The sequence below is a fragment of the Pogoniulus pusillus genome, chromosome Z, assembly GCF_015220805.1.
Source record: "Pogoniulus pusillus isolate bPogPus1 chromosome Z, bPogPus1.pri, whole genome shotgun sequence".
In the NCBI taxonomy this organism is placed as follows: Eukaryota; Metazoa; Chordata; class Aves; order Piciformes; family Lybiidae; genus Pogoniulus; species Pogoniulus pusillus.
Window position 1 is genome coordinate 56,735,559 of NC_087309.1, and position 24,521 is coordinate 56,760,079.

Here is a 24,521-nt window from a genome sequence, read left to right on the forward strand (position 1 = left end):
TGGTAGGTTTGCAGCTGTGGTATGTTATTTGTCAGTATGACAAGCTTCCCTAAATCGGAAGTGTTAGTTACAATCACTTTAGCAGTGCTGCTTATGAAACAACTGCTGGTGAGCACCACTGTGCAAGTTTAATCATGAGCACTCACACTGGAAGTTAATGCTAGATGAAGTAATGTAGGCAGAGGAGACAACTTGCAGTAAGTGCCTTTGCAGAATGGTCTTGGGGGTATTGAAGCTCCAGCCTCACGACTGTTGAGAGATACTTTTCTTGCTGTGCCACAGGAACCCTTTTCTCTCCCAGTTCTGTATAACAAAAGCTAACTTTCTGGCAGCATGGGCACCCTGTGTTTAGCTCTGCAGTCCTTCGCTTTCAAGCCATCTTCATCTGGTTTCTGTCAGTGCAGAGAGCATTATCTCTTGGTAGGTCACCTAGTGGCAATGAAGTATGGCATTAAATTTAGCTCATGTCCTCATTTAAGGGGAGCATTTAGAAACATCTGCTGCAATTCAGCTAGTGGCAGCAAGAGGACCATTTCTGTGCAAATGCCCAATAATTGGGCCTGGATTTTTCCTGCTTTTTCATGTTGTGAATGTGGGAACTAGAAATCCACTTGAAGTCTCATCAGTTAAAACCAGATATATATGGTGTATGTTGTCTATATTGTGAGAAGTAACCGTCAACTTTTGACTAATATGTGCTTGCTATAAATTGAAATAGAATTTTATGTGAATTTCAGTTTCTCCAAAATAACAGGATAGAAACGTTACTTACTTAGTTTTGAAGGTGGTGCACAAGTTGTGAGTTGTTTTTCAGAAGCCACTGAATTTCTGGGATAAAAGCCCAAAAGAGTCAATATGGCTTGTTCAGTGCAAATCGTGATTAGACAAATGCTGAAGTGTGAGATGTTCTTCTGAATTTAAGCAATGTGAGGGATGACAGAAAATGGACAGCTTCTACTTCATAGTTTGATTTTTAACAATATGTTTGAATTTACAAACAGAAAAAGGACGAGTGATAATGAAAAAATACGTAGATTTGCTGTAGTTCATCTTTTGGTTATCTTTTGACCTTTGAAACCTCAGGGCTGGGTTATGAATTTTAGGTCCACCAGGAGGAAGATTACAATATTGTGCCATGGATCCTGTGTGTGAAGGACAGAACAATACAGAAAAGATCTGCACTACCAGGCACATTTTAGGGCTGAAACTAGGCTGCTGCTAACCCCTGTCTTTTGACATTCTTTCTTGACAAGTTGCATTACAGCAGTTTACTGGGATTCACAAGAAGTCTCCCAACACACAAAGCCATGGATACAATACACAATGAAATGGGTTCTTACACAGTCTTCCTGCAAGACTGATGCTGGTTGATTGAAATACATCTTCCTAGACAGCTATGATGTTGTAGTTGTATAGTACAGAAATAATGAGTACCTTCAAAGAATGAAAAATACATTCAGCTAAACTACTGGTTGCAAATACTAGTTTTGGGCTTGCATTTTTATTGTCCTTAAGTTTGTAGCATCCCAGGAAGAAAAACACCAGTCAGATTCTGTGTATATTTGTATCATTCCATTACTATTAAGTAAAATAATTTATACAGTTGCTGTGTATTTCATCCTGATGCTGCAGTGCAGAGCTGTACAGCCAAAACAGAAGCATGTGCTAACTCACAAACCCACACTCAGCCACTTCAGCCCTCTATTGTTTATGTCAATTATGCCAGTAATGGTGTTTGACAGAAATTTGAATAAACAAGAGGTCATTTTGTGCTTCGTTTTGGCAAAGAAACAAACCAGCAAGTACAATCCAGGAGTGTCAAGGAGATGCAGAATTTTTTGCTTAGTGGCACTGAGAAAAATGCTACAATATGAAAGCAGTTTAAACAATAAACGTGTTCTATTTTGCATACCAGCTAAACCAAGTAATAGACATCAGCACTGTGTCTTCCAGTTAAACAAAAGAAAATTGTTTATGGGGTAGGGGCAGCTCCATTAGAACTGATACTTTCCTCAAGAAAGAGGAACTAGCCTAATTATGCTTTCTGTCTTCGTTAATGCTTGATGACAGTTTGATGATCAATCTTGTGAATTTTGTGGACACCTTCCTGGGAAATGGGTAGAAGAATGTTAGGAGTGAGCTATGTTTCAAAATTATTTAACAATTTTTAGAAGAATGGAATGATTCAGAAAAACAAGAGGTTACTTTGCATGTCTAGTAAATTACTTTTATTTGTGCCAGCTTATGAATGTGAATATCAGGTTTGCAAAACACTATGGCTACAAGGGAAAAAATTACACACATTCAGATGAGCAAAAAGTGAATACAAGTAAATTTGAGGGGTGAACCACTGGCAGACAATATTCCCACTGTATACCATTGATTTTTTTTTTCTTCATTATCTTCCCAAGTTCTTAGTCTTTTTCTATATACATGGAAAAAGGAAATTTCAATCTTCTTTGTATTGTATTCATACATACCTCCTAGAATCATAGAATCATAGAATCATCCAGGTTGGAAGAGACCTCCAAGATCAGCCAGTCCAACCTAGCACCCAGCCCTGTCCAATCAACTAGACCGTGGCACTGAGTGCCTCATCCAGCCTTTTCTTGAACACCTCTGTACTCAGGTAAAACTAGTCTCCAGTAATATTCATCATCTTTGAGGAGGGTCTTCAGGCAGTTACTTGTGGATTGCAAATGTCCTTTTCCTTGCAATGTTTCATGTTGTTTTTCCCTGTTAAGCCCACTGTAGGAGCACAGATGTAAGGACTGCATTTAGTGGTCTCTCACAGACAATACTCTTTGGCCTAACAAAAATTCTACAGAATATGCATGCAAAAGTATGAGTGGGAGGCAAAAGCATCTTTTAATATGACAATCTGGTTAAGGTTATTGACTGCAGGATTGAGTCAGGGACCTTCATCATCACAAGTCTTTTCTTCTCTTGAATTGGGGTAGGATCACATCATCAAAACAATTAACAGGAGCTGTGACGAAGTTACTCTCTGATTTATATAGACAAATAATGTCATTTTTCTACTTAGATATAATTGTTTTCTACCAACAGTTTTAAGTATGTGACTACTGTTGGGTTTGTACCTCCTCCAAAAGGTGTGGGCCTCATTTTCTCTTTTTTCAAACAATTTATTGAGATTCTTGAATGAGCAATGTTACTGCTATATTAAATACAATATTAGCATGTGGGGCCATTACTTAAAGGAGTTAATTAATCTTCTCTTCACTAATCCTGTTCCACATTCGGCAAAGACTGAATCAGATTTGTAAGGATATGATTCCATTTAAGGTTCCAAAAGATCAACCACTGAGCTATAAGATGCCTGTTGAGAGCAAAAACATTGTACAAGTGAATTAAAAACTTCTGCTGCTGCTGAATTCAGGAGTAACGAAGTGGTAGGGATTTTATGTGCTCAGGATATCAGAGATGTTTGTGATAGCTTTTTTTGTGTATTGAACCCCATTTTTTTAAAGCATTGTTAAATAAAATATGGCAATCTCTAGGTCTTCTTCAGCTGCTGCCTTCCTCATCTGGGAAAAATCCATCACGCTGTAAAATTTGGTTTTAAGTACTTACAAATTCTACTTTGGCCATGCCAATATTTTCCTTTCTAAATTTATCTACTTATCTATCTATCTGACTATATGTCTGTCTTTCTGTTTACTTTTCTGTCAGAGCAGAGACTCTGTAAATTAAGATCAGCTGATATTTGTAGTTGCAGAATAATTTCAGCCTTTTCTACTTCAATCTTGACATGAAAGATTATAGTATCCTTTCTACTATCAGTTTAACTTACAGGCTTCTTTAAGACTGTGCCTGAATATATGAGCTCTGCTGACTTCAAGGACTGTACCAGAAAGGTTTCTGTTTCCTCTGAATTCACTAAAGATGTTTTTGTTGTCAGTGTGGCTCCTTTGGACTCTAAAGGAAGCCAAAGGATCTTAAATTGCTGTTGCTGAGAAAATAATTCTTGAATTTGAAATAGCCAAATTCATAACATAATTACAAGATGAAACATGCTCAAAATAAAACTGTAAGTTTAATAGTTCATTAGTTGGACTTAGACTAGAGTATCTGTATTTTTTTAGCCTTGATTTACAAAAGCATTTGAACATATTTTTAAAGCATTTAAAAATAAAAAAATAAGATATTTTCATCAAATAGCAGTGGCTGTGTTAAATTTATGAGAATCTTGCAATATTTCACAGCTCTTGTATTCAAGTGCATGTTTCAGATTTGGACTTTTTAATTTCTTAGTGTTGCTTCACATCAGTTCCCAGTCTAATCATCACCACCCTACCACTCCAGCTGGACTTGCTGTTTGCAAATGCTCTGTCCAGTCTTAATGATACAAAGTTGCTTACTCTCAGAAGAGAAGAATATCAAAAATATCTATGTTGTATGAAGTGCAAGAATTCCTAGTGATAGCATAGCAGAAAAACTAAGTATAGCAACATATTTTTCCAGCATCTATTGCAAATAGGTAACTTACCATTTTAGTTCAATGCATGTAGTGAACCCCAAAATGAATGTTTCTAAATCCAGAAAATGCCACCTGTAATAAATAAGAGGATTTTTTAAAGATTATTGTTATTTACATGCTTCTCATAGAATCATAGGATCAACCAGGTTGGAAGAGACCTCCAAGATCATCCAGTCCAACCTAGCACCCAGCCCTAGCCAGTCAACTAGACCATGGCACTAAGTGCCTCATCCAGGCTTTTCTTGAACACCTCCAGGGACAGTGACTCCACCACCTCCCTGGGCAGCCCATTCCAATGGCAAATCACTCTCCCTGGCAAGAACTTCCTCCTAACACCCAGCCTACACCTACCCCAGCACAACTTAGAATCATAAGAGAGACTGTGTCCCCTTGTTCTATTGCTGGTTACCTGGGAGAAGAGGCCAACCCCCACCTGGCTACAATGCCCCTTCAGGTAGTTGTAGAGAGCAATGAGGTCACCCCTGAGCCTCCCCTTCTCCAGGCTAAACAACCCCAGCTCCCTCAGCCTCTCCTCATAGGGTTTGTGTTCCAGGCCCCTCACCAGCTTCACTGCCCTTCTCTGGACACCTTCCAGCACCTCAACATCTCTCTTGAATTGAGGGGCCCAGAACTAGACAGAGGCCTGACCAGTGCTGAGTACAGGGGAAGAATAACCTCCCTTGTCCTACTGGCCACACTGTTCCTGGTGCAGGCCAGGATGCCATTGGCTCTCTTAGCCACCTGGGCACACTGCTGGCTCATCTTCAGCCTACTCTCTACCAGTACCCCCAGGTCCCTTTCCTCCTGGCTGCTCTCCAGCCACTCTTGTCCCCAGCCTATAGCACTGCTTGGGGTTGTTGTGGCCAAAGTGCAGAACCCTGCACTTGGCCTTGTTAAATCTCTTCCCATTGGCCTCTGCCCACCCATCCAGCCTGGCCAGGTCCCTCTGCAGGGCTCTCCTACCTTCCAACAGATCAACACCTGCTCCTAGCTTGGTGTCATCTGCAAACTTACTGATGCTGGACTCAATCCCCTCGTCCAGATCATCAATAAAGATATTGAACAGGACTGGGCCCAGCACTGATCCCTGGGGAACACCACTAGTGACTGGCTGCCAACTGGATGTGGCACCATTCACCACCACTCTCTGAGCTCTGCCATCCAGCCAGTTCTTGATCCAGCACAGAGTGAATCTGTCCAAACCATGAGCTGCCAGCTTGGCTAGGAGCTTCTTGTGGCAGACAGTGTCAAAGGCTATGCTGAAGTCCAAGTAGACTACATCCACAGCCTTCTCCACATTCACCAGACAGGTAACCTGATCATAAAAGGAGATCAGGTTGGTCAGGCAGGACCTGCCCTTCCTAAACCCATGCTGGCTGGGCCTGATCCCTTGGCCATCCTGTAGGTGCTTTGTGATGGCACTCAAGATGACCTGTTCCATGCCCTTGCCTGGCACTGAGGTCAGGCTGACAGGTCTGTAGTTTTCTGGCTCCTCCTTACGACCCTTCTAGTGAATGGGTATCACATTGGCCTGCTTCCAGTCTTCAGGGACCTCTCCAGTGAGCCAGGACTGCTGATAAATGATGGAGAGTGGCTTGGCCAGCTCAGCTGCCAGCTCTCTCAGCACCCTAGGGTGGATCCCATCCGGTCCCATGGACTTGTGAGGATCCAAGTGACTCAGCAGGTCCCTTCTTCCTCCTCGATTACAGGGGGACTATACTGGGCCCTGACTCCATCTGCCAGTTCAAGATGCCAGCTGTCCTGGAGACAACCTGTCCCACTATTGAAGATTGAGGCAAAGAACGTGTTAAGCACCTCTGCCTTTTCCTCATCCTGGAAGAGGCCAGCCTAAGTTCCAAATGGGTTTTTGCCTTTCTAATTTTTTTCTACAAGAGTTTTTTCTACAAGACTTAGCAACATCCTTGAACTCTTCCTGGGATACTTCCCCTTTTTTCCAAAGGCAATATACTCTCTTTTTAATCTTTAATTCCTTCAGCAGCTCCCTGCCCATCCAGTCTGGCTGCCTCCCTCATTGGGTCATCTTCCGGTGCAATGGCACAGCTGCTCCTGTGCCTTCAGGAGTTCTTTCTTGAAGTAATTCCAACCTTTGTTTCTAAGTAGGACCCCTTTGTTTCTAAGGGCTGTTTCCCAAGGAACTTTCTGAGTTCCTCAAATAAGCCAAAGTCTGCCCTTTCAAAGTCCAGTGTGGAGGTTCTGTTGATGCCCCTCCTGGTTTCTCCATGTATTGAAAACTCTATAATTTCATGGTCACTGGACCCCAGGCAGCCTCCAACCACCACATCCCCTACCAGCCCCTCTCTATTTGTGAGCAACAGGTCAATCAGGGCTGCCCCCCTGGTAGGCTCACGTAACAGCTGGGATAGGAAGTTGTCCTCCCTACCTCTAGAAACCTTCTAGACTGCCTCTTCTCTGTAGTATTAAAGTCCCAGCAGATATCTGGCAGGTTAAAGTCGCCCACAAGAACAAGGTGCAGGTGATCTTGAGGCAGTCTCCAGCTGCTTAAAGACTAATAAATCAACCATTTCTCCCTGGTTGGGTGGTCTATAACAGACCCCAATCAGGACATCAGCCTTGCTGTCCTTTCCCTTAATTCTCAACCATAGGGACTCAACCTGATCATCCTTAATCTCTACCTCCATGACATCCAGAGCATCCCTAATATACAGAGCCACTCCTCCACCCCTTCTCCCTTGCCTGTCTCTCCTGAAGAGTCTGTAGCCATTGATTACAGCACTCCAGTTGTGTGAGTCATCTCACCACGTTTCTGTGATGGCAGCAACATCATACTCTTCTTCTTGTACCAAGCCTTCCAGCTCCTCTTGTTTATTACCCATACTGTGTGCATTAGTGTACCTACACTTCAGCTGGGCTGCTGCTTTTACCTCTAGCTCTGGCTTAACCACCCTCAGCCTCCTTCGGTTTGTCTCTGGTTTATCTCCTTTTGTTTGTACTGTTGTGTTTAACCCCCTCCCCCCTTCCAGTCTAGTTTAAAGCCCTTTCAACAAGCCCTGGCAGTTCATATGCCATTCTGCTCATAAAAATGTTTTGGAATGTCTGTAAATCTAGTACTGGTGAGAACATATCTGGAATGTGGTGTCTAGTTCAGGGCTTACAAGAAGGTCATGGGCATAGAGGACCAAACACAGTGAAAGGTGCCAAAGAACCTCCACACTGGGCTTCGAAAGGGCAGACTTTGGCTTATTTGAGGAACTCAGAAAGTTCCTTGGGAAACAGCCCTTAGAAGCGAAGGGGTCCTACTTAGAAACAAAGGTTGGACCTACTTCAAGTGGAGCATCTGGCATATGAGGGGAGGCTGACAGAGCTGGGATTGTTCAGCGCAGAGAATAGTAGACTTGGGAATCTTACACAAGTGTGTAAAGACCTCATGGGGAAAGCAAAGAAGGTGAAGTCACACACTTCTCAGTGGTGCAGTCTTGAGTACCAACTGAAATACAGGAAACTTGGATTTTTATTTCATTTAAGAGTTTTTCACTGGGAGAGTTGTCAAATGCTGGACTAGTTGCTTACAAAGTGTTGAAGTATCCATCTTCTGAGATACTCACATGCAACTGAACATGTCATTGAGCAACCTTCTGTATCTGACCATGCTCAGAGCTGGGGCTTTATCTGGAATGTGAAACTGGACACTTAAGTGAACAGTACTGCTGCTACTGCTGGTCCAATTTTGCCCATTTGATTGAAGAAGAAAATATACTATGTAAAGTATATATATGTGATCTGAAAGTGGCCTGAGCCCACACTACGTGTTACTTACAGCTAGTGTATGGGAGTGTTGAAGGATTGCCATATGTTGATGTCTGACTTTTAATTATAAGACTGAGAAAAGTGAAGTTGTGTTTTTGCAACTTTGTCAACCTAAGAAATGGGGTCTAATGGACCCATTAATGACTTTTTGCAGTAAAAAGACAATCTCCAAAATGGCTATGTAATATGAAAATAGAAGGCAGGAAACTCTTTTCAAAATCAGCAAAAACTGTTTAGTACAAGTTTCCCACACATTATCCCACAGACTAAGACGTTGTGGTGATACATGAAGAATGGGGCTGTTATTTGTCTAGTTATTTCCATGAGAACTCTAATTTTCCATATGAGCAATTCCATTAGCTATCCTAGAGAAGCTATGTGATTTTTTTCTTGTGCAAGGTGCAAAGAGAGCAATTCATGCTGGGCTTTTGTTCTTGGAAAATTAATGTTTGGCTTGACGTTGTTGATAGATTGTTTGTTTTCAGGAAATTTGCTATCTTCCATGATGAATTTTAAAAGTTTGGTTCAAGACTCTTAGCCAAGACTCATTTTTGCTCTTAGTAATAAATAAATATAGGAAGAAGTGTGATGATGATGATAACTGTCTTGATAGTCATCATTGAGGAGAAAATTAAAAATACGGTCTCATTTAATTTACAGTTACATCTAAGACAGTATTTAGCAATCTCTGTCCCTTGAGAAGTTAGTTATTTAAAAGCAGGCAGTATCCAGCCTTTTCCCTTTCACCCTGCCTCTCCTGTAAGTACATGGAAGGAAAATACAGTAATACCACCTACAACCCCAAATCTGTGGTGAAATTGAAAGGACGTATTTTTCTGTCTTTCACAGCAACCCTTGCCAGGCAAAGACACAGAGCCTATTTCAGGTTTCTCTGTTGGCACAGCACCTGAGAGACAGTATTGTCATGCAGGAAAGTGTGTTTCAGTGGAAACATCGCTTTTCACTTCTTTTGTCATGTGTTGAACAAATGAGTGGATTAAGATAGATGCTGTTAAAACCAGTTTCTACAGTTTGGATTTGGTTAGATTAATATCGTAGCACAGTAAAGGTTTCAGTAAATGTCACTATGGTGCATTTTTGCTTCTGCATTTTGCGTTCTTTGGCACAATGATCATTGGCCTCTGTTGGAAGTGAACTATTGAACTCAAAATTACAATATTTTAATAAATTATTCTATGTAAATCTGAGACTTTTATTGCATTAACCTGAGATAATACCAGGACCTGCAAGACCTTGTACCTGAGTCCTTGGCTTTATCTTTTATCTTTCCAGTCAAGACCTCATAGTGATGAGCTCAGGTAACAGAGTTCCTGAGTAGGTTTTCTAAAACCTAGGACACTACCACTAAATTAGTGCAAATTTACATGACAGATCTTGTAATGTAGTTAGTACAAAGTGTAGATGCCTTTAGTGAGGTAGGTATTTGCAGGGATGGCTTCCAAAGAATTGATGAGCACAGAGCTGACAGCATCATTTTCTAGCCCTTTGTCTATTTTCCCACATGGATAGCTGTTGTTATGGGTTTGTGGTTGGTGTGCTTTGGAAATAAGTAGTTAAGGTCATACTGAGCTGTATGGGCCAAAAGAAGTCACAAAAAGGATATGTTACAACTAAAGTAAAAAGTGCTGCTCTAAGATGCTCCACAAATTGGGCACAAAATTTGGCCAAGACACAGGGGAAAAAAATGCTTTCTACCTGCTGAAAAACAATCAGTTAAAAAAAAAAACCCACCTAATTCTTCCTTGTAAGTATCTGGATTCTTTCAGTGTCTCTCCACCAGCGAAGCAGGGAACTCATTGGCATTCTCACTATTCATAGTTTGATCCACCAGAGAATGTTTCAGTCAGCAAAGTTAGCATCTAGCAAAAATGTGCTGTGGTTAACAAAACATGAGTTTCTTGAGTATGTAAAAGAGAAAGTCTTGCACATACACAATTGCACTTTAGCAATCTTTGGTTTTGGTGTGTGACAGAAATTAATTTAGGGGGAAATGTGTCACAGTTGCTGATAGCTATCTGGTATGCAAGCTATCTGTAGCTGATAGCTAGCTATGCGCATATGTTGCCTTGCCAGTGCAGCAACAATTGTAAAGAGTGTGTTTCTTTGTTTAGGATTTAATTTTCATAAAGGCTAACAATATCTTCTGTTAGCCCGTTAGCAGGATTATAAAACTTGAAGCACGCTGGTAATAAATCTCCTCCAATTACCAAGTTGTAAAAAGCAGCTTCTTGGTAGTTTTAGTGTAGTGTCTCACTCACTGATTTGAGAATCCATCCTTTGTAAATAGAGCAGAGATTGCCTACGGCTGGGTCCACCTGCAGAGGGAGAAGTTGTCCAAGTGAAATGGCCTGATGGAAAGCTGTATGGTGCAAAGTATCTGGGAACAAATACAATCAACATGTATCAGGTGAGTGTCTGTATTTATTACCACGTGCTTGTTGTTTCAGGTGTCTTTATTGCAGATGGCTTATTCGTTGCTAGTATCTGAGTGGCCAGCTGCACCTTCAAAACTGCAGAAGGCTGAAGTGTGGACTCTAACTGCTAATAAATAAACAACCTTCTTACTTTATAAGAACTCAGGTGAACAGACAGAACATTAAGATTGAAAGATAACATCTGTTATTTTCCCCAGGTTTTTTACTTTTATTTGATGTTGGGCAATTATACAGCTAATAATACAAAATTAAGTATTGGTGTGTGACTACAATGAATCTTAGGCATTTCACATAAGGATGGAAGGGAGGATGGTGAAAAGAAGAGCATAAATAGTCCCATTTTAATTTTTGAAGGTACTTCAGAATTAATTGGTGCAGGATCTAAGGAACATTTTATTCTCAGCAAAGGGAACTGAACATCGAAGGCAAGGATAAAAAGCTGACTTCTGATTTCAGAAGCACAATAATTGTTTTTTTTTATGTGCTTGCCTTTGAGAAAAATCAGTCAGCAGCTTTGAATACCCAAGTGAACAGTGGAATCTGCAATAAAACAATCACAATAATAATAACACTTCTGAAAGAATGAGAATCTAGGTACATTTCATTATATATATGTGTGTGTAAATAAAAATAATTTTCACTTATGTAACTCTTTTCATCTGAAGACCTCACATTACTCTACAAAAATGACAAATTTACCGTTATATCTGTAGACAAATTAAGGCACAGGGAGGCTAAATGACTTGCTTCATTGACCTTTTCACTTTGCCAATGACTTGGAATTGAGCTCAAGACATCAAATGCCTGATCCCTTGAGCTAGTCTCTATATGTTACCTCTTCTCTTATATTAAACAGCTGTATTATGTTATGGAGGTTAGAAGCTCTTTATGAAATATAAACATTATTGTTCTATAGTAACATTAATCTTCAGAATCTTCAAATCATTTAATCTTCCAAACAGCTGGTTTTCTGAGGAATATTGTGAGATGGACTATATGAATGTTGTTATCTTTCATATTTGAAGGTACCTGACACAGTCAAAACAAAATTCTTTGTTTTATTTTGTACCTCTTGGACATGATGAAACCAGTTTATTTTAGGGAAAATGGGTTAGCATGTGGAGGTTCAGTAAGGTGTGGAGTTCCTCAGAATAATAATGATGGGAAATCACTGCAATTGCCTTGTAACAAGCCCTATACAGGGAAACAGCAGAAACTGAAAATTAGAGGGAGTCTAGTGGGCACTACACAGGACTCTGGGGGCAAACAAGTATTGCAGCCTGTAGGATGGAAGAGGAGGCAGCCACAACGTGGGCACCACAGGTTACAGAAAGTGTATGACATGTAGGGTGCAAAGCTAACTTCAAGACACAGGAGCAGTTCTTTCTGTGGTCCCTCCATAGCCTGTCTGAAAGCTCTGAGGACCCACATATACACACACTGTGTTCTTATGGGTTGTGCATTACAGCTTTGAGATTCTCTTACCTTGTCTTTTGTGTGATCTCTTGGATGATGTGACAAATGTAGAGACTGAAAAGGACTCTGAAGTGGGTGTTATGATCTAATAAGGCACATCTTTTCTACTTGGATAGAACTATGAATTTTCTTCATGTTCCTGTGACATTTGTTCAGAATGTGACAGTACATGTGCATGCAGGAGTTGTGACTCAGTGCACTAGGATTTATGTCGTCTGGTTTGACGTTTGGCATTCAGTATCCTACAAAAACCCTAGGAAGTATTGGCCAAATGCCAAATGAATTGGGTGTTTAAGTGTAAATGTGATCTATATTTGAATTCTCGATAATTTTTGATACATTCACAGTTTATTTTTGTATTTCATTTGAGATTATTAAATTATCCATTCACTCTTAACTGCATTCTAACAATTTCAGCTGATCCTTTAATTTATGATGTCCTGATAAAAGAAAAATCTCATGGAGAGAATAACATATTACAGAGACACAGTACAGCATCAGAAGTCTGAATAAAATAACTTGCTGGATAAAAATTGTGATTTGACATGTAGTATCTGCAGCCTGATTTAAATTGGAGCTATTAGAGGCGGTGGATTTATATTTTCCATGAGTCATGATACTGTTGAAAGGGGAGCTTTTGTATTTGCCTTTAACAGCAAGCAAATTTATTTCCAGTGTGGTATGCTGAATTATAGCTGAGGAACCTACAGTTACTCTTTATTGTAGATATCCAATATATTTCACACTGCAAGCTTGACACATTCTGTAGTATGATGCAGTTGCCTCCTGCTGCACACTATCAGTAAAACCAAAAACATTGCTCTTTCAGGAGGTGATTTTCTGGTCACATGTTGCCAGTGGAATTAGTTTTCTGTCCAATTCTTACACCAGTGATGCAAAAACCATTACTACTAACTGTACTATGCAAAAACATATTACCAAATTAATTGTGCAAGAGTAGCAGAAAGGCTGCTCCTGCATCCTGGGGAAAGACAGGATGAGTTGCCATCATTTTATTAAAAAAGCCAAACTGACCTCCAAGTTCCTCTAACATACTGTGAGCAGACTATGGCTTATGGGGTGAGTAACAGGAACAGAGAGGAGCCAAGCATGACTTCTGTGACTTTGTTACCCATCTGTGCTCTGTGGATTTTAAATGCACTCCAGATTGGTGCATCTTTTTTAGTTGATTTTTTAAAAAATTGCATTTAAAGAGAAGGTAACAGTTCGCAGATCTGTGCCCTGGCTTTTGTGAATGGTGCAGCGTATCAGATTTTTTAGCCGCCGACAGTTACCCTGATGTGCTCAATCATGGCAGAGTTTTAATTTGAACCTGCAAAACCCCATCTATTTACAAGCTCAAATACATGACAATTCAGTTTTATCTATAATAATACTTTTGATAAGTTAATATTTTCCTCTGTTTGTATTCCAGGTAATTTTTTTCAGCCCATGTCTGTTATTGTCACTCATATGATCCCGTTAATTCAGATAATGATGTGGGATAGGACTCCTTTTAATTGTGTGCCAAAATTTATAAAACAGTTTTTATAAAATTGAAACTCAAGTCAGAGATCATGACAGAAAAATCACACTTATTAGATAAAGTTTAAAAAAAACCAAAAAAAACCACCCCACTGCAGTTCCTGAAAAACTTAAATGCTCCAAAGCCTCAGCACTTTAACATTCCCCACACCTAGTTGCATTTCCTTTCTCATTTTCTGCTAACAGGGCTCATGTTGGATTAAATCTAAACCTAAGCATGATAAAGCTTTTCATCTTCTGAACAGAGCATTTTAAAGCAATTCCATCAGATTCAATAAAATCCGGTATTTCCTTAGTTGTCACTTTCTTTTGACTTTCTCAACCTTGATTCACAGGATGTTAAAGTTAATTTTTTTTTTATTAGAAGTAAGCAGAAAAATTACAGGCAAATACAAATGACACAAAGGCAATTTATTATGTCACTGTACAAAGTAATGCCTATATTGTTACTACTTGCCATTCCTAATCTAACAGATTTTACTGTATATGTGTCAATGTTGATTTTTAAGTCTCTGTGCTTCGATGCTTTTTTCAGTTTATGAATATGTTGCATTTCCTAAGAAACAACATCTTTAATGTTTTATCCTAATTTTGCCATCCTAGAATAGCAAAGCAGTTGTATATAAATCTTTCATGTTTGCACATATATTTTTCTCTGGAGACATTCCCAGAAACTTCTGCAAGTGTTAAGTTACTGTTCTATTGTTAAATACCCATTTTTTCAATTAGGTTGAGTTTGAAGATGGTTCTCAAATAGTAATGAAGAGAGAAGAGATCTATACTCTAGATGAAGAGCTTCCTAAGAGAGTAAAAGCACGTTTTGTGAGTATTCACTGATGGTGATTTTGTGGAATATATATGCTCAAAATGTCATTGACACTATCCTTGGATTTATTCTGAATTTTCAGTTTAACTTCAGTTTTGTGAACCCTGTACTAATGTGACTAGCCAAATTAACACAGCAATTGTCACAAGTGTCCATTTGCTAGTGAGAATGATTAGTTCTTCAAGTGCAGGCAAATGTTGTTGTCAAACGTTGTTCTTTTCTCCTAAAAGTAGTATCTTGAGTGAATCATCTGTCAAATCATGAATTATCAAGTTAGCAAATATTCAGATTGACAGACATTCTGTTTTTCCAGCAGGCCTATAACCAGTATGCTTAAAAAAAACCAAAATTTCCAAGTTCTAATAGGTTTGTTATTTTAAAAGCATTTAAATTTAATAAAAATGCAGTTACCTTGTTATAAGAAACAAAGTGCCTGACCAGAACTTGTTAATGTCACCAGGAGGTGACATTAGCATTTCACTACTATTTGGTTTAAAATCATTATCTCTGCTGTGTTTTTGTAAGTACAGCACAGTTTCAAACAGCATCCCCCAGCTAGGCATTTATATGTATGCCATGTGGGAAAGTGTGGAGATTCATAAAGAACACGACACTTAAAGGTTGAAAAGGGAAAGTTCTGCCATACTGGAGGAGGAGGAGAAGACTGCTGTAACCTTTGTCATTAATGTTGTGCAATGCACTCTGTTACCACGTCTACTCAAGAGGAGCACCGTGTTCTTCTCATGTTCATGTTCTACAACAAAGATGTTCAAAACTGCATTGCAAATTAAACATTAGTTTTCTTGACATGTAAAACCAAAGTATAAGGATGTAAACACCTCATCATAATTGAGAACAAGCAATAATTCACTATTGTGAATAAAAATAATCTGTTACTTAAAAAGTGCTTTCAATGAAATGTTGAAAGGTAGAGGAGTGTACAATGTATTTTTCGTTGCTGCAGGGAGATGGGCTTATATACAACACCTGTTCACACATCTATTATGTGACCTTAACTGATTTTTGAAGGCTGAGTGCAAGGAGTTGTAGGAAAATGATGTGCAGAGTTGATTCTTCAGGCATATATCAGCCTATATGACTTTGGTCAACTAACACAGCGTTACATGGCGAGGTATCTTAAAAAGGTTTCAGTCTAACTTGCCTTTTCTGTTCTTCTTGCCACATGCAGATGCCATCATTGCTGTTGTCATCACTGACATTTATTCAGTTCTCAGCAGCCAACCCAAACACAGATGCCATGTATTTCAGAAGCTAGGGTATCAATGTAAAGAATTGGCATCTTGTATGGAAGAGATGATAATGCTGAGAAAGGAAGAGAGACAGAAAAATGTAATGCTGTCAGCCTGGTGGGGTGTTCAATGGCAGGATGCCTTGTTCTACTGAAGAAACAGGTTAAGATTAGGGCAGCTCTTTCTAATGGGAGGTACAGTGATGAAATATTTTTTGCTAAGACACCTTTTTCCAAATATACTTGGGATAAGTGCACAACCTTTCAGTGTCCTAACTGTCAAGGGTAAAGATAGATGTCTTGAAAATTATTCAGAGTCACAGAATGTCAGGAGTTGGAAGAGACTTTGAAAGATCATCTAGTCCAATCCCTCTTCCAGAGCAGGAGCATCTATGCCAGATCACACAGGAATGTATCCAAGTGTGTTTTGGATATCTCCAGAGTGGGAGACTCCACAACTCCCCTGGGCAGCCTGTTCCAGTGTTCTGTCACCCTCACAGTGAAAACATTTTTCCTCTGGTTTCAATGGAACTTCCTATGCCTCAACTTCCAGCCTTTGCCCCTTGTCCTGTCATTGGACATCACCAAGAAGAGCCTGGCTCCATCCTCCTGGCATTCACCTTTTACCTATTTATGAACATTACTGAGGTCAGCTCTCAGTCTCCTCCAAACTAAAATGCCCCAGATCCCTCAGTCTCTTCTCATAAGGAAGGTGTTCCACTCCCTTCATCATTTTTGTGGCTCTGCACTGGACTGTCTCAAGCAGTTCCCTGTCCTTCTTGAACTGAGGAGCCCAGAACTGGACACAATATTCCAGATGCGGCCTCACCAGGGCAGAGTAGAGGGTGAGGAGAACCTCTCTTTACATACTAAACACAGCCTTCTAATCCACCCCAGAATGGCATTGGCCTTCTTGGCCACAAGAGCACATTGCTGGTTCATGGTCAACCTTCTATCCACTACCACCCTTAAGTCCTTTTCCCATTCACTGCCTTACAACAGGTCAGTCCCCAGCCTATGCTGATACTTGGGGTTTTTCGTTCCCAGGTGCCAGACTCTACACTTGCCCTTGTTAAATTTAATTCAGTTTTTTCCTGCCCAACTCTCAGCCTGTCCAAGTCTGGCTGAATGGCAGCACAACCCTCTGGTGTGTCAGCCACTCCATCCAGTTTGGTGTCATAGTAAACTTGCTGACAGTGCACTCTGTGCCCTCATCCAGGGCATTGATGAATTTATGGAATAGTACTGATCCCAGTACTGACCCCTCAGGGACTCCACAAGATGCAGGCCTCCAACTAGACTCCATCCCATTGACCACAACTCTGACTTCTTTCCCTCAATGACTTAGTTCACCTCACTACTTGATCCTCCAGACTACACTGCCTCAGTTTAGTTACAAGGATGCTCTGGGAGACAGTGTCAAATGCTTTGCTGAAATAAAAATAAACCACATCTACTGCTCTACCATCATCAATCCACCTGGTTATGCCTTTATAAAAGGCCATCAAGTTGGTCAAACATGACTTCCTCTTGGTAAAACCACGTTGACTGCTCCTAATGACCCTTTTGAGACTACTACCCACTGCTGGTCTTTCAAGTGGGTAGTGACAATGCAACAATGAGAAGCTCACACTCAATTAAAAGAGACTTCAGGACCTTAGGGCAGCTGCTAAAGGGATCAGGAACTTAAGTTGTGTTCTCCTCTATCCCTCTAATGTCAGTGATGGATGAGGGGACATTTAGGAAGACCCAACAGTTCAATTCATGGCTCCGGGGATGGTGTCATCAACAGGGGTTTGGATTCTACAATCATGGCTTGGTTTGCAATGTACCAGAGCTTGCAAAAACTAATGGGATGTACTTGTCCTGGAGGGGTAAAAGGATCCTGGGGCAGGAATTGGCAGGCCTCATTGATAGGGCTTTAAACCAGATTTGAAGGGAGAAGGGGTTAATAGTCTCCTGCTGGCTGGTGACAAACAGTGGGGCAGAGGCAGAGGGATGGAGAGCCAATGAGGGCCCTCAACTTGCTGCCCTGAGGCAAGCCAGGGATGGTGCACCAGGACAATCTGAGGAAATCGAGGGGAATTGGCACAGGAGGAGGACAGGGACAGCCCAGCTGAAGTGCCTCTAGGCAAATGCATGGAACTTGGGCAACAAACAGGATGAATTAAGGGCCACTGTGCTGCTGCAATGCCATGACACAGTGGCTATTGCTGAAACTTGGTGGGATGATTCCCATGACTGGAATGTAGGGATAGATGACTACAAGCTCTTTAGGAAGGATAGGCAAGCAAGGAGAGGAGGAGGCATTGCTCTATCAGTGACCAGCTGGAATCAGTGCAGCTCCACCTGGGGAAAGATGCTGAGCTGGTTGAGAGTGTATGGGTTAAAATTAAAGGGAAGACAGGGGAGGGTTACTGTAGGGAACTGCTACAGGCCACTTGACCAGCAGAACCAAGCAGATGAGGCCCTTCATAGGCACACAGAAGCAGCTTCCAGGTCACAAGCCCTGGTCCTGATGGGGGATTTCAACCACCGTGACATCTGCTGGAGGAACAACATAGCAAAGCATCAGCAATCCAGGATGTTCCTGGATTGCACAGATGGCAACTTCCTCCTCCAAATGGTAGAGGAACCAACAAGAAAAGGTGCTATGCTGGGCCTCGTTCTCACCAACAGAGAACATCTCCTGCTAAAATTGGTACAGAACGAAGACAGCTGAATTAATGACACAGATTCCTTCTGAATGATGCTTTTGCTAATCCCAGGAATTTTACAATGATTCCAGTAGCGAAACCATTGGCAAATGGCTTGCCGTTTGCTGTCTCACTGCTTTCAGCTGATTCTTACCTAGTTTAAGTTTGCTGTCAAATGACTGATCTAGTGAATCTTGTGATTCTTTTCAGGTTAGGCAGTGTGCCAAGTTTGTCTTGAGAGCTCCATGCCATAGTACCTTTCATTTAAAACTTTTCTGAGTAATACGAAGTGGTGGGTGATGCTTGGTACTGCTAGGATCTGATCTGCCCAGCCACTGCAGCACTTGGGTGTTGCAGTTTCTCACCTTGAATTAGAGCAATTGTGTGAATTTCAGATAAAACAAAAATGAACAACTGGTGTTAGTCACATGCTGCAGACCTAGAGAATTAAGTGTACATGCAAAATACAGTAAAGTATGTATTTAGTATTAATGCATTTTCCAGAACAGATGTGTAACTCCAAGCCAGTAATACAGCTATCTTCACATGATCATACAAAATGTATGTTTTAATGTCATTTGTCTAAAATATGTCAGGATATGATGGCCTGTGTGAAGCTGCATATCTAACTCATGTCTGTTTCTAGTCTACAGCCTCTGACATGAGATTCGAAGATACATTTTGTGGAGCAGATACAATCTTGGGAGAGAAGAGGCAGAGAGTATTGAGTTCGCGCTTTAGGAATGAGTATGTGGATGATCCAGGATACCGTGCCTTCTTAAAGAGCTCCTTCCAGAGGAAATGCCAGAAAGAACTATGAAGCAAGCAAGAGAGCGAGAGAGAGAGAGAGAGAAGGATATCTATTAAAAAGCATGCAGCATCATTTGCAATTCGTTTCGGGGTTATTGAACATTGGATTTTACAATGAACTAATCCATATGTCAGCCTCATAAGCTGATGTACTTGAGTTCTAGTTTCTTCAGTTAAAGACTTTGCAATGTTTTGTATTATGAAACTAAGGGGGAAGATGAGTGAGAGTAAGGGGTAATATGCAGTGATACGCTGAAGAAAACCTTCAGTCCTGCTCACAGTGAAGTAAATGGTAAAATTCCCTTTGAACTGTGAGAGGACATTCACACTCATAGGAGACATTTTTGTAAACAGATCGTTTCTGTGGCTCTTTTTTTTTCTCTCTGTAGACAGGAAAAGATGATAAGTTCAATAGGAACAGGTTTTATAAATATTTTTTAAAAACAGATATGTACAGTGTAAGGAAACAAAAGCTGTACTTGCTTTCTGCAGTACTTACAAATTTTTATGTCACTGCTGCTTTCAGAAGGGTTTGATGTGGATCCAACCATCAACTTAGATATTTTTGGCTTAAGGAATTATACCTTCAGCACAAGGAGGGTGTTTTGTATATTTAAAGAGGCAGATTTTGGCAGTTATTTTTGAATGTGTTTTTCGTAAACTCTATGAATAATACCTATTTGTAAAATAAAAAATTCTTTTGTTATGTGTATCAAAAATTAGAGTTTAAATATATGTTTAATGACCTAGTTTTGAATGAATATATTATGGTCTCCCTTTTTGATTATATTCTATTAATGTAATACTATTTCAGAGGAAACAAATAAATACTGTACTTGCAGCATTTTTTCCGTTGATGTGGTTTTCAATGCTGTTATTTTACACCTATGGGATCTGAGAAACTCACTATTTGCACTATGAATGCAATTTCCTGAACACAACAGAATAAACACACAGATGGCGTGATACTAAAATGGGGATTTGATAAAAACTGTACTTGTGTTTCTTGTCTTTCTATTTAACTTCAGTCTTTGGGATCTTGACCTCCTTGGACGTTTCACAGAAAACAGTCTGAATTGGTCTAACCACTGGAGTATTTGGAACTACAAGAGAGCTTTATCAAAATGACATCATCTGTTTCTTGTAAATTGGCCCATCAGAATGATTTCTGAATGAGACAGAAAAAAAGAGCCCTCTCGAGATCCAATTTAAATGTAAGCAATGCAGTTTCTAGAGTTCTGCTTCCAGAAAAACTTGAATATGTGGACCCAAAGAATTTTTCATGACAAATCTTAGAATCATAGAATCAACCAGGTTGGAAGAGACCTCAAAGATCATCCAGTCCAACCTATCACCCAGCCCTAACCAGTCAACAAGACCATGGCACTAAGTGCCTCATCCAGTCTTTTCTTGAAGACCTCCAGGGACGGTGACTCCACCACCTCCCTGGACAGCCCATTCCAATGGGAAATCACTCTCTCCGTGAAGAACTTCCTCCTAACACCCAGCCTAGACCTCCCCCAGCACAACTTGAGACTGTGTCCCCTTGTTCTATTTATTGGTGGTTGTCTGGGAAAAGAGGTCAACCCCCACCTGGCTACAACCTCCCTTCAGGTAGTTGTAGACAGCAGTGAGGTCACCCCTGAGCCTCCTCTGCTCCAGGCTAAACAACCCCAGCTCCCTCAGCCTCTCCTCATAGGGTTTGTGTTCCAGGCCCCTCACCAGCTTCACTGCCCTTCTCTGGACACCTTCCAGCACCTCAACATCTCTCTTGAATTGAGGGGCCCAGAACTGGACACAGCACTCAAGGTGTGGCCTGACCAGTGCTGAGTACAGGGGAAGAATAACCTCCCTTGTCCTACTGGCCACACTCTTCCTTATGCAGGCCATTGGCTCTCTTGGCCACCTGGGCACACTGCTGCCTCATCTTCAGCTTATTATCTATCAGTAGCCCCAGGTCCCTTTCCTCTTGGCTGCTCTCCAGCCACTCTGTCCCCAGCCTGTTGTGTTGCCTGGAGTTGTTGTGGCCAAAGTGCAGAACCCTGCACTTGGCCTTGTTAAATCTCCTCCCATTGGCCTCTGCCCACCCATCCTGCCTGTCTAGGTCCCTCTGCAGGGCTCTCCTAACTTCCAACAGGTCAACACCTGCTCCTAGCTTGGTGTCATCTGCAAACTTACTGATGCTGGACTCAGTCCCCTCGTCAAGATCATCAATAATGATATTGAACAGGACTGGGCCCAGCACTGATCCTTGGGGAACACCACTAGTGACAGCTGCCAATTGGATGTGACACCATTCACCACCACTCTCTGGGCTCTGCCATCTCCAGCCAGTTCTTGACTCATATCAGAGTGAATCTGTCCCAGCCATAAGCTGCCAGCTTGGCTAGGAGCTTGTTGTGGCAGACAGTGTCAAAGGCCTTGTTGAAGTCCAGGTAGACTACATCCACAGCCTCCTCCACATTCACCAGGCGGTGGGGTTGTTTAGCCTAGAGGAGGCTCAGGGGTGACCTTATTGCTGTCTATAACTACCTGAAGGAAGCTTGTAGCCAGGTGGGGGTTGGCCTCTTTTCCCAGACAACCAGCAATAGAACAAGGGGACACAGTCTCAAGTTGTGCTGGGGGAAGTATAGGCTGGATGTTAGGAAGAAGTTCTTCCCAGAGAGAGTGATTGGCATTGGAATGGGCTGCCTGGTGAGGTAGTGGGGTTGCCATCCCTGGAAGTGTTCAGAAAATGACTGGATGAGGCACTTAGTGCCATGGTCTGGTTGACTGGCTAGGGCTGGGTGTTAGGTTGTACTGGATGATCTTGGAGGTCTCTTCCAACCTGGTTGATTCTATGATTCTATGATATTTTAATTTACTATATGCCACCTCAGCTGGCAGTTTTCCTTTGTTACATGATCTAGCTTTTCTTGTGTTGTGATATCACTCTGAAGCCCTTTAAGAAGTTTTCTAGCTGTGATAACTGCAATGTGTTTCCTACTGACAACAATTTCCCTAAAGGCAGTGGGTTGTGGTGTGTACTGCCTGGCATGTTTTAGAATATTAGAGCTCTTTCTAGTATTGTAAAGGAAAATTGAAAACTGATGATACATTTGTAAAATGCAAGATTGTTCTTGCCTTCTAGAGCTAAATGCTGATGATGGCCTACTCATGGGTTCAGCTCTCCTACACCTAAAGTGAAAAAGACATGGCCCTGTTGGAGCAAGTCCAGAGGAGGGCCTTGAAGATGATCAGACAGCTTTAGCACCTCTCCTGTGAAGACAAGCTGAAGGAGTTGGAGTTGTTCATCCTGGAGACCTTATCTCAGCCTACAAGAAAGCTGGAGAGGGTCATGTAGTGATAGCACAGGAGGTAACAGTTTTAACTGAAGGAGGGCAGATTTAGATTAGATGAAAGGAAGAAATTCTTCACTGTGAAGGTGAAGCTGTTACCAGGAAAGACATACCTGGCCCTAACTTCAGGACAAAAATAACATGAGAACATCTTTCTGGAGCTGCCTGTTGGAGGTTCTAACTACCCTGCCATGGACAGAGACACCTCCTACTAGACCAGGTTGCTCAAGGTCCAACCAACTTAGTCTTTGCACATTTCCAGTCTTGCAATGTCCACAACTTCTCTGGGCAACCTGTTTTCAGTGTCTCATCACCCTCATGATAAGTGGTGAAATCTAGCCTCTACCAGTTTGAAACCGTTACCCCTCATCATATTGCTACAAGCTTTTGTACAACATCCACCTCTAGCTGTCCTGCAGGCCCCCTTTGAACAGTGGAAGGCTGCTATGGCATTTCTTTGGAGCCTTCTCTGTGCTGAACAACTAATCTCTCAGTCTGTCTTCACAGTGGAGGTGCTCCAGCCCTCTGATCATCTTTGTGACCCTCCTCTGGACTAGCTCAAACAATTTTGTGTACTTCTTAGGTTGGGTACTCCAAAGCTGCATGCAGTACTCCAGATGTGATCTCACAAAAGTGGAATAGAAGGGGAGAATCACTTCCCTGTATCAGGTGGCCACACTTCTTTTGTTGTAGCCCTGGATACAGCTGGCTTTCTGGACTGCAAGTTGTTGTGGAGGGCCTGTAGGCCCAAAATAGGCTTATTTATGCGTTGCCCTGCCTGGACATGTTTTTCTGCCTGCACCAGAGGTAAACACATAAGCACAAAGGGGCACAACAGACCTGGTGCCATAAAGTCTGGCCTGCCCAGGACCCCTGATTGTATAAGGTGGTTGTGTAAGCTCCCACATGCCCAGCTCATGCCTGCCTAGTGTAAGGCCTGTGATTCCCATATTTGGAAGGTCCAGGCCTGTGGCTTTTGCCTATTATGGTAAGGTTTGGCTGACTGCCAACTTGATTGGTCATTCTAGTGGCCAATGGGCCATTAATCTCGGCCCACATTAGATAGTGGTACACAGGTAAACAAAGTGTTCAGGCTCCCCCCCGCATCGCTCGCTCACTCGCTTGCTCTCAGTATTATGCTGTTGTGGAGAAGGATTTCTATTCCTTCCTTATTAGGGGCAGGTGAGAAATTAATTTGAGGCAGTATTAATTTTTTATAAAATTGTTTATTAAAATTAATATTTACAAATTTGTACCACCTCCAACCACTGTGTAATCAAGTTCTATTGCACGGTTATGAAAACAGTTGGGATATATTTACAGGGATTGGATTATTAATTATCAAATTAACAATAACTATAGACAGAAAGATTCCCTTAGGCTTAATGCCTCTTAACAACTATACTGTTTGCCCAGCAGGGGCTGAAACTGAGTGTACTCTGAAACAGAAGTAACTTATATTACAAAGGAATTAAAGCTTACCTAGATGTGTTGCTCTTGAGTATTAATTATTAATCACCCTCCTGGGATTGTGTCACAGTGTGTGCCCAGTGTTCGGGTCTTGGTGAAGCTGGAATCTGTCTCGGCCTGCAGGGGAATGATGAGTGTTCCCAGTCTCTGGGGTAAACAGGATTTCTCTGACCTTCTCTCCTGGTATGAAGTGGTCTCTGCCTCTATGCTGCTGGTCTTCTGGATGCTGTGTGTCCAGGGATGATCAGCTGGCAGGATTTCCAGGTGCAGGAGGAGGATTTGTCTGTGCAGCTTCTGGCACAGTCTTCTCACAGCTAGCAGGCTGTGTTCGTGGGTTAGCAGACAGTCTGGAAGGTCTGCTGATCTAA

At 41.5% G+C, this 24,521-nt stretch overlaps 1 protein-coding gene across 1 annotated transcript in view; it reads left to right on the plus strand.

Annotated features, from left to right (window-relative positions):
* Positions 1 to 20,155, plus strand: part of KDM4C (lysine demethylase 4C) — a 330,384-nt gene extending 310,229 nt beyond the window's left edge. The window contains exons 20-22 of the mRNA XM_064176762.1: positions 10,596 to 10,715; positions 14,494 to 14,586; positions 19,182 to 20,155. Coding sequence (XP_064032832.1) covers positions 10,596 to 10,715; positions 14,494 to 14,586; positions 19,182 to 19,355 — 387 coding nt within the window. The 3' untranslated portion in view covers positions 19,356 to 20,155. The remainder of the gene's footprint in view (positions 1 to 10,595; positions 10,716 to 14,493; positions 14,587 to 19,181) is intronic.
* Positions 20,156 to 24,521: the final 4,366 nt, after the last annotated feature.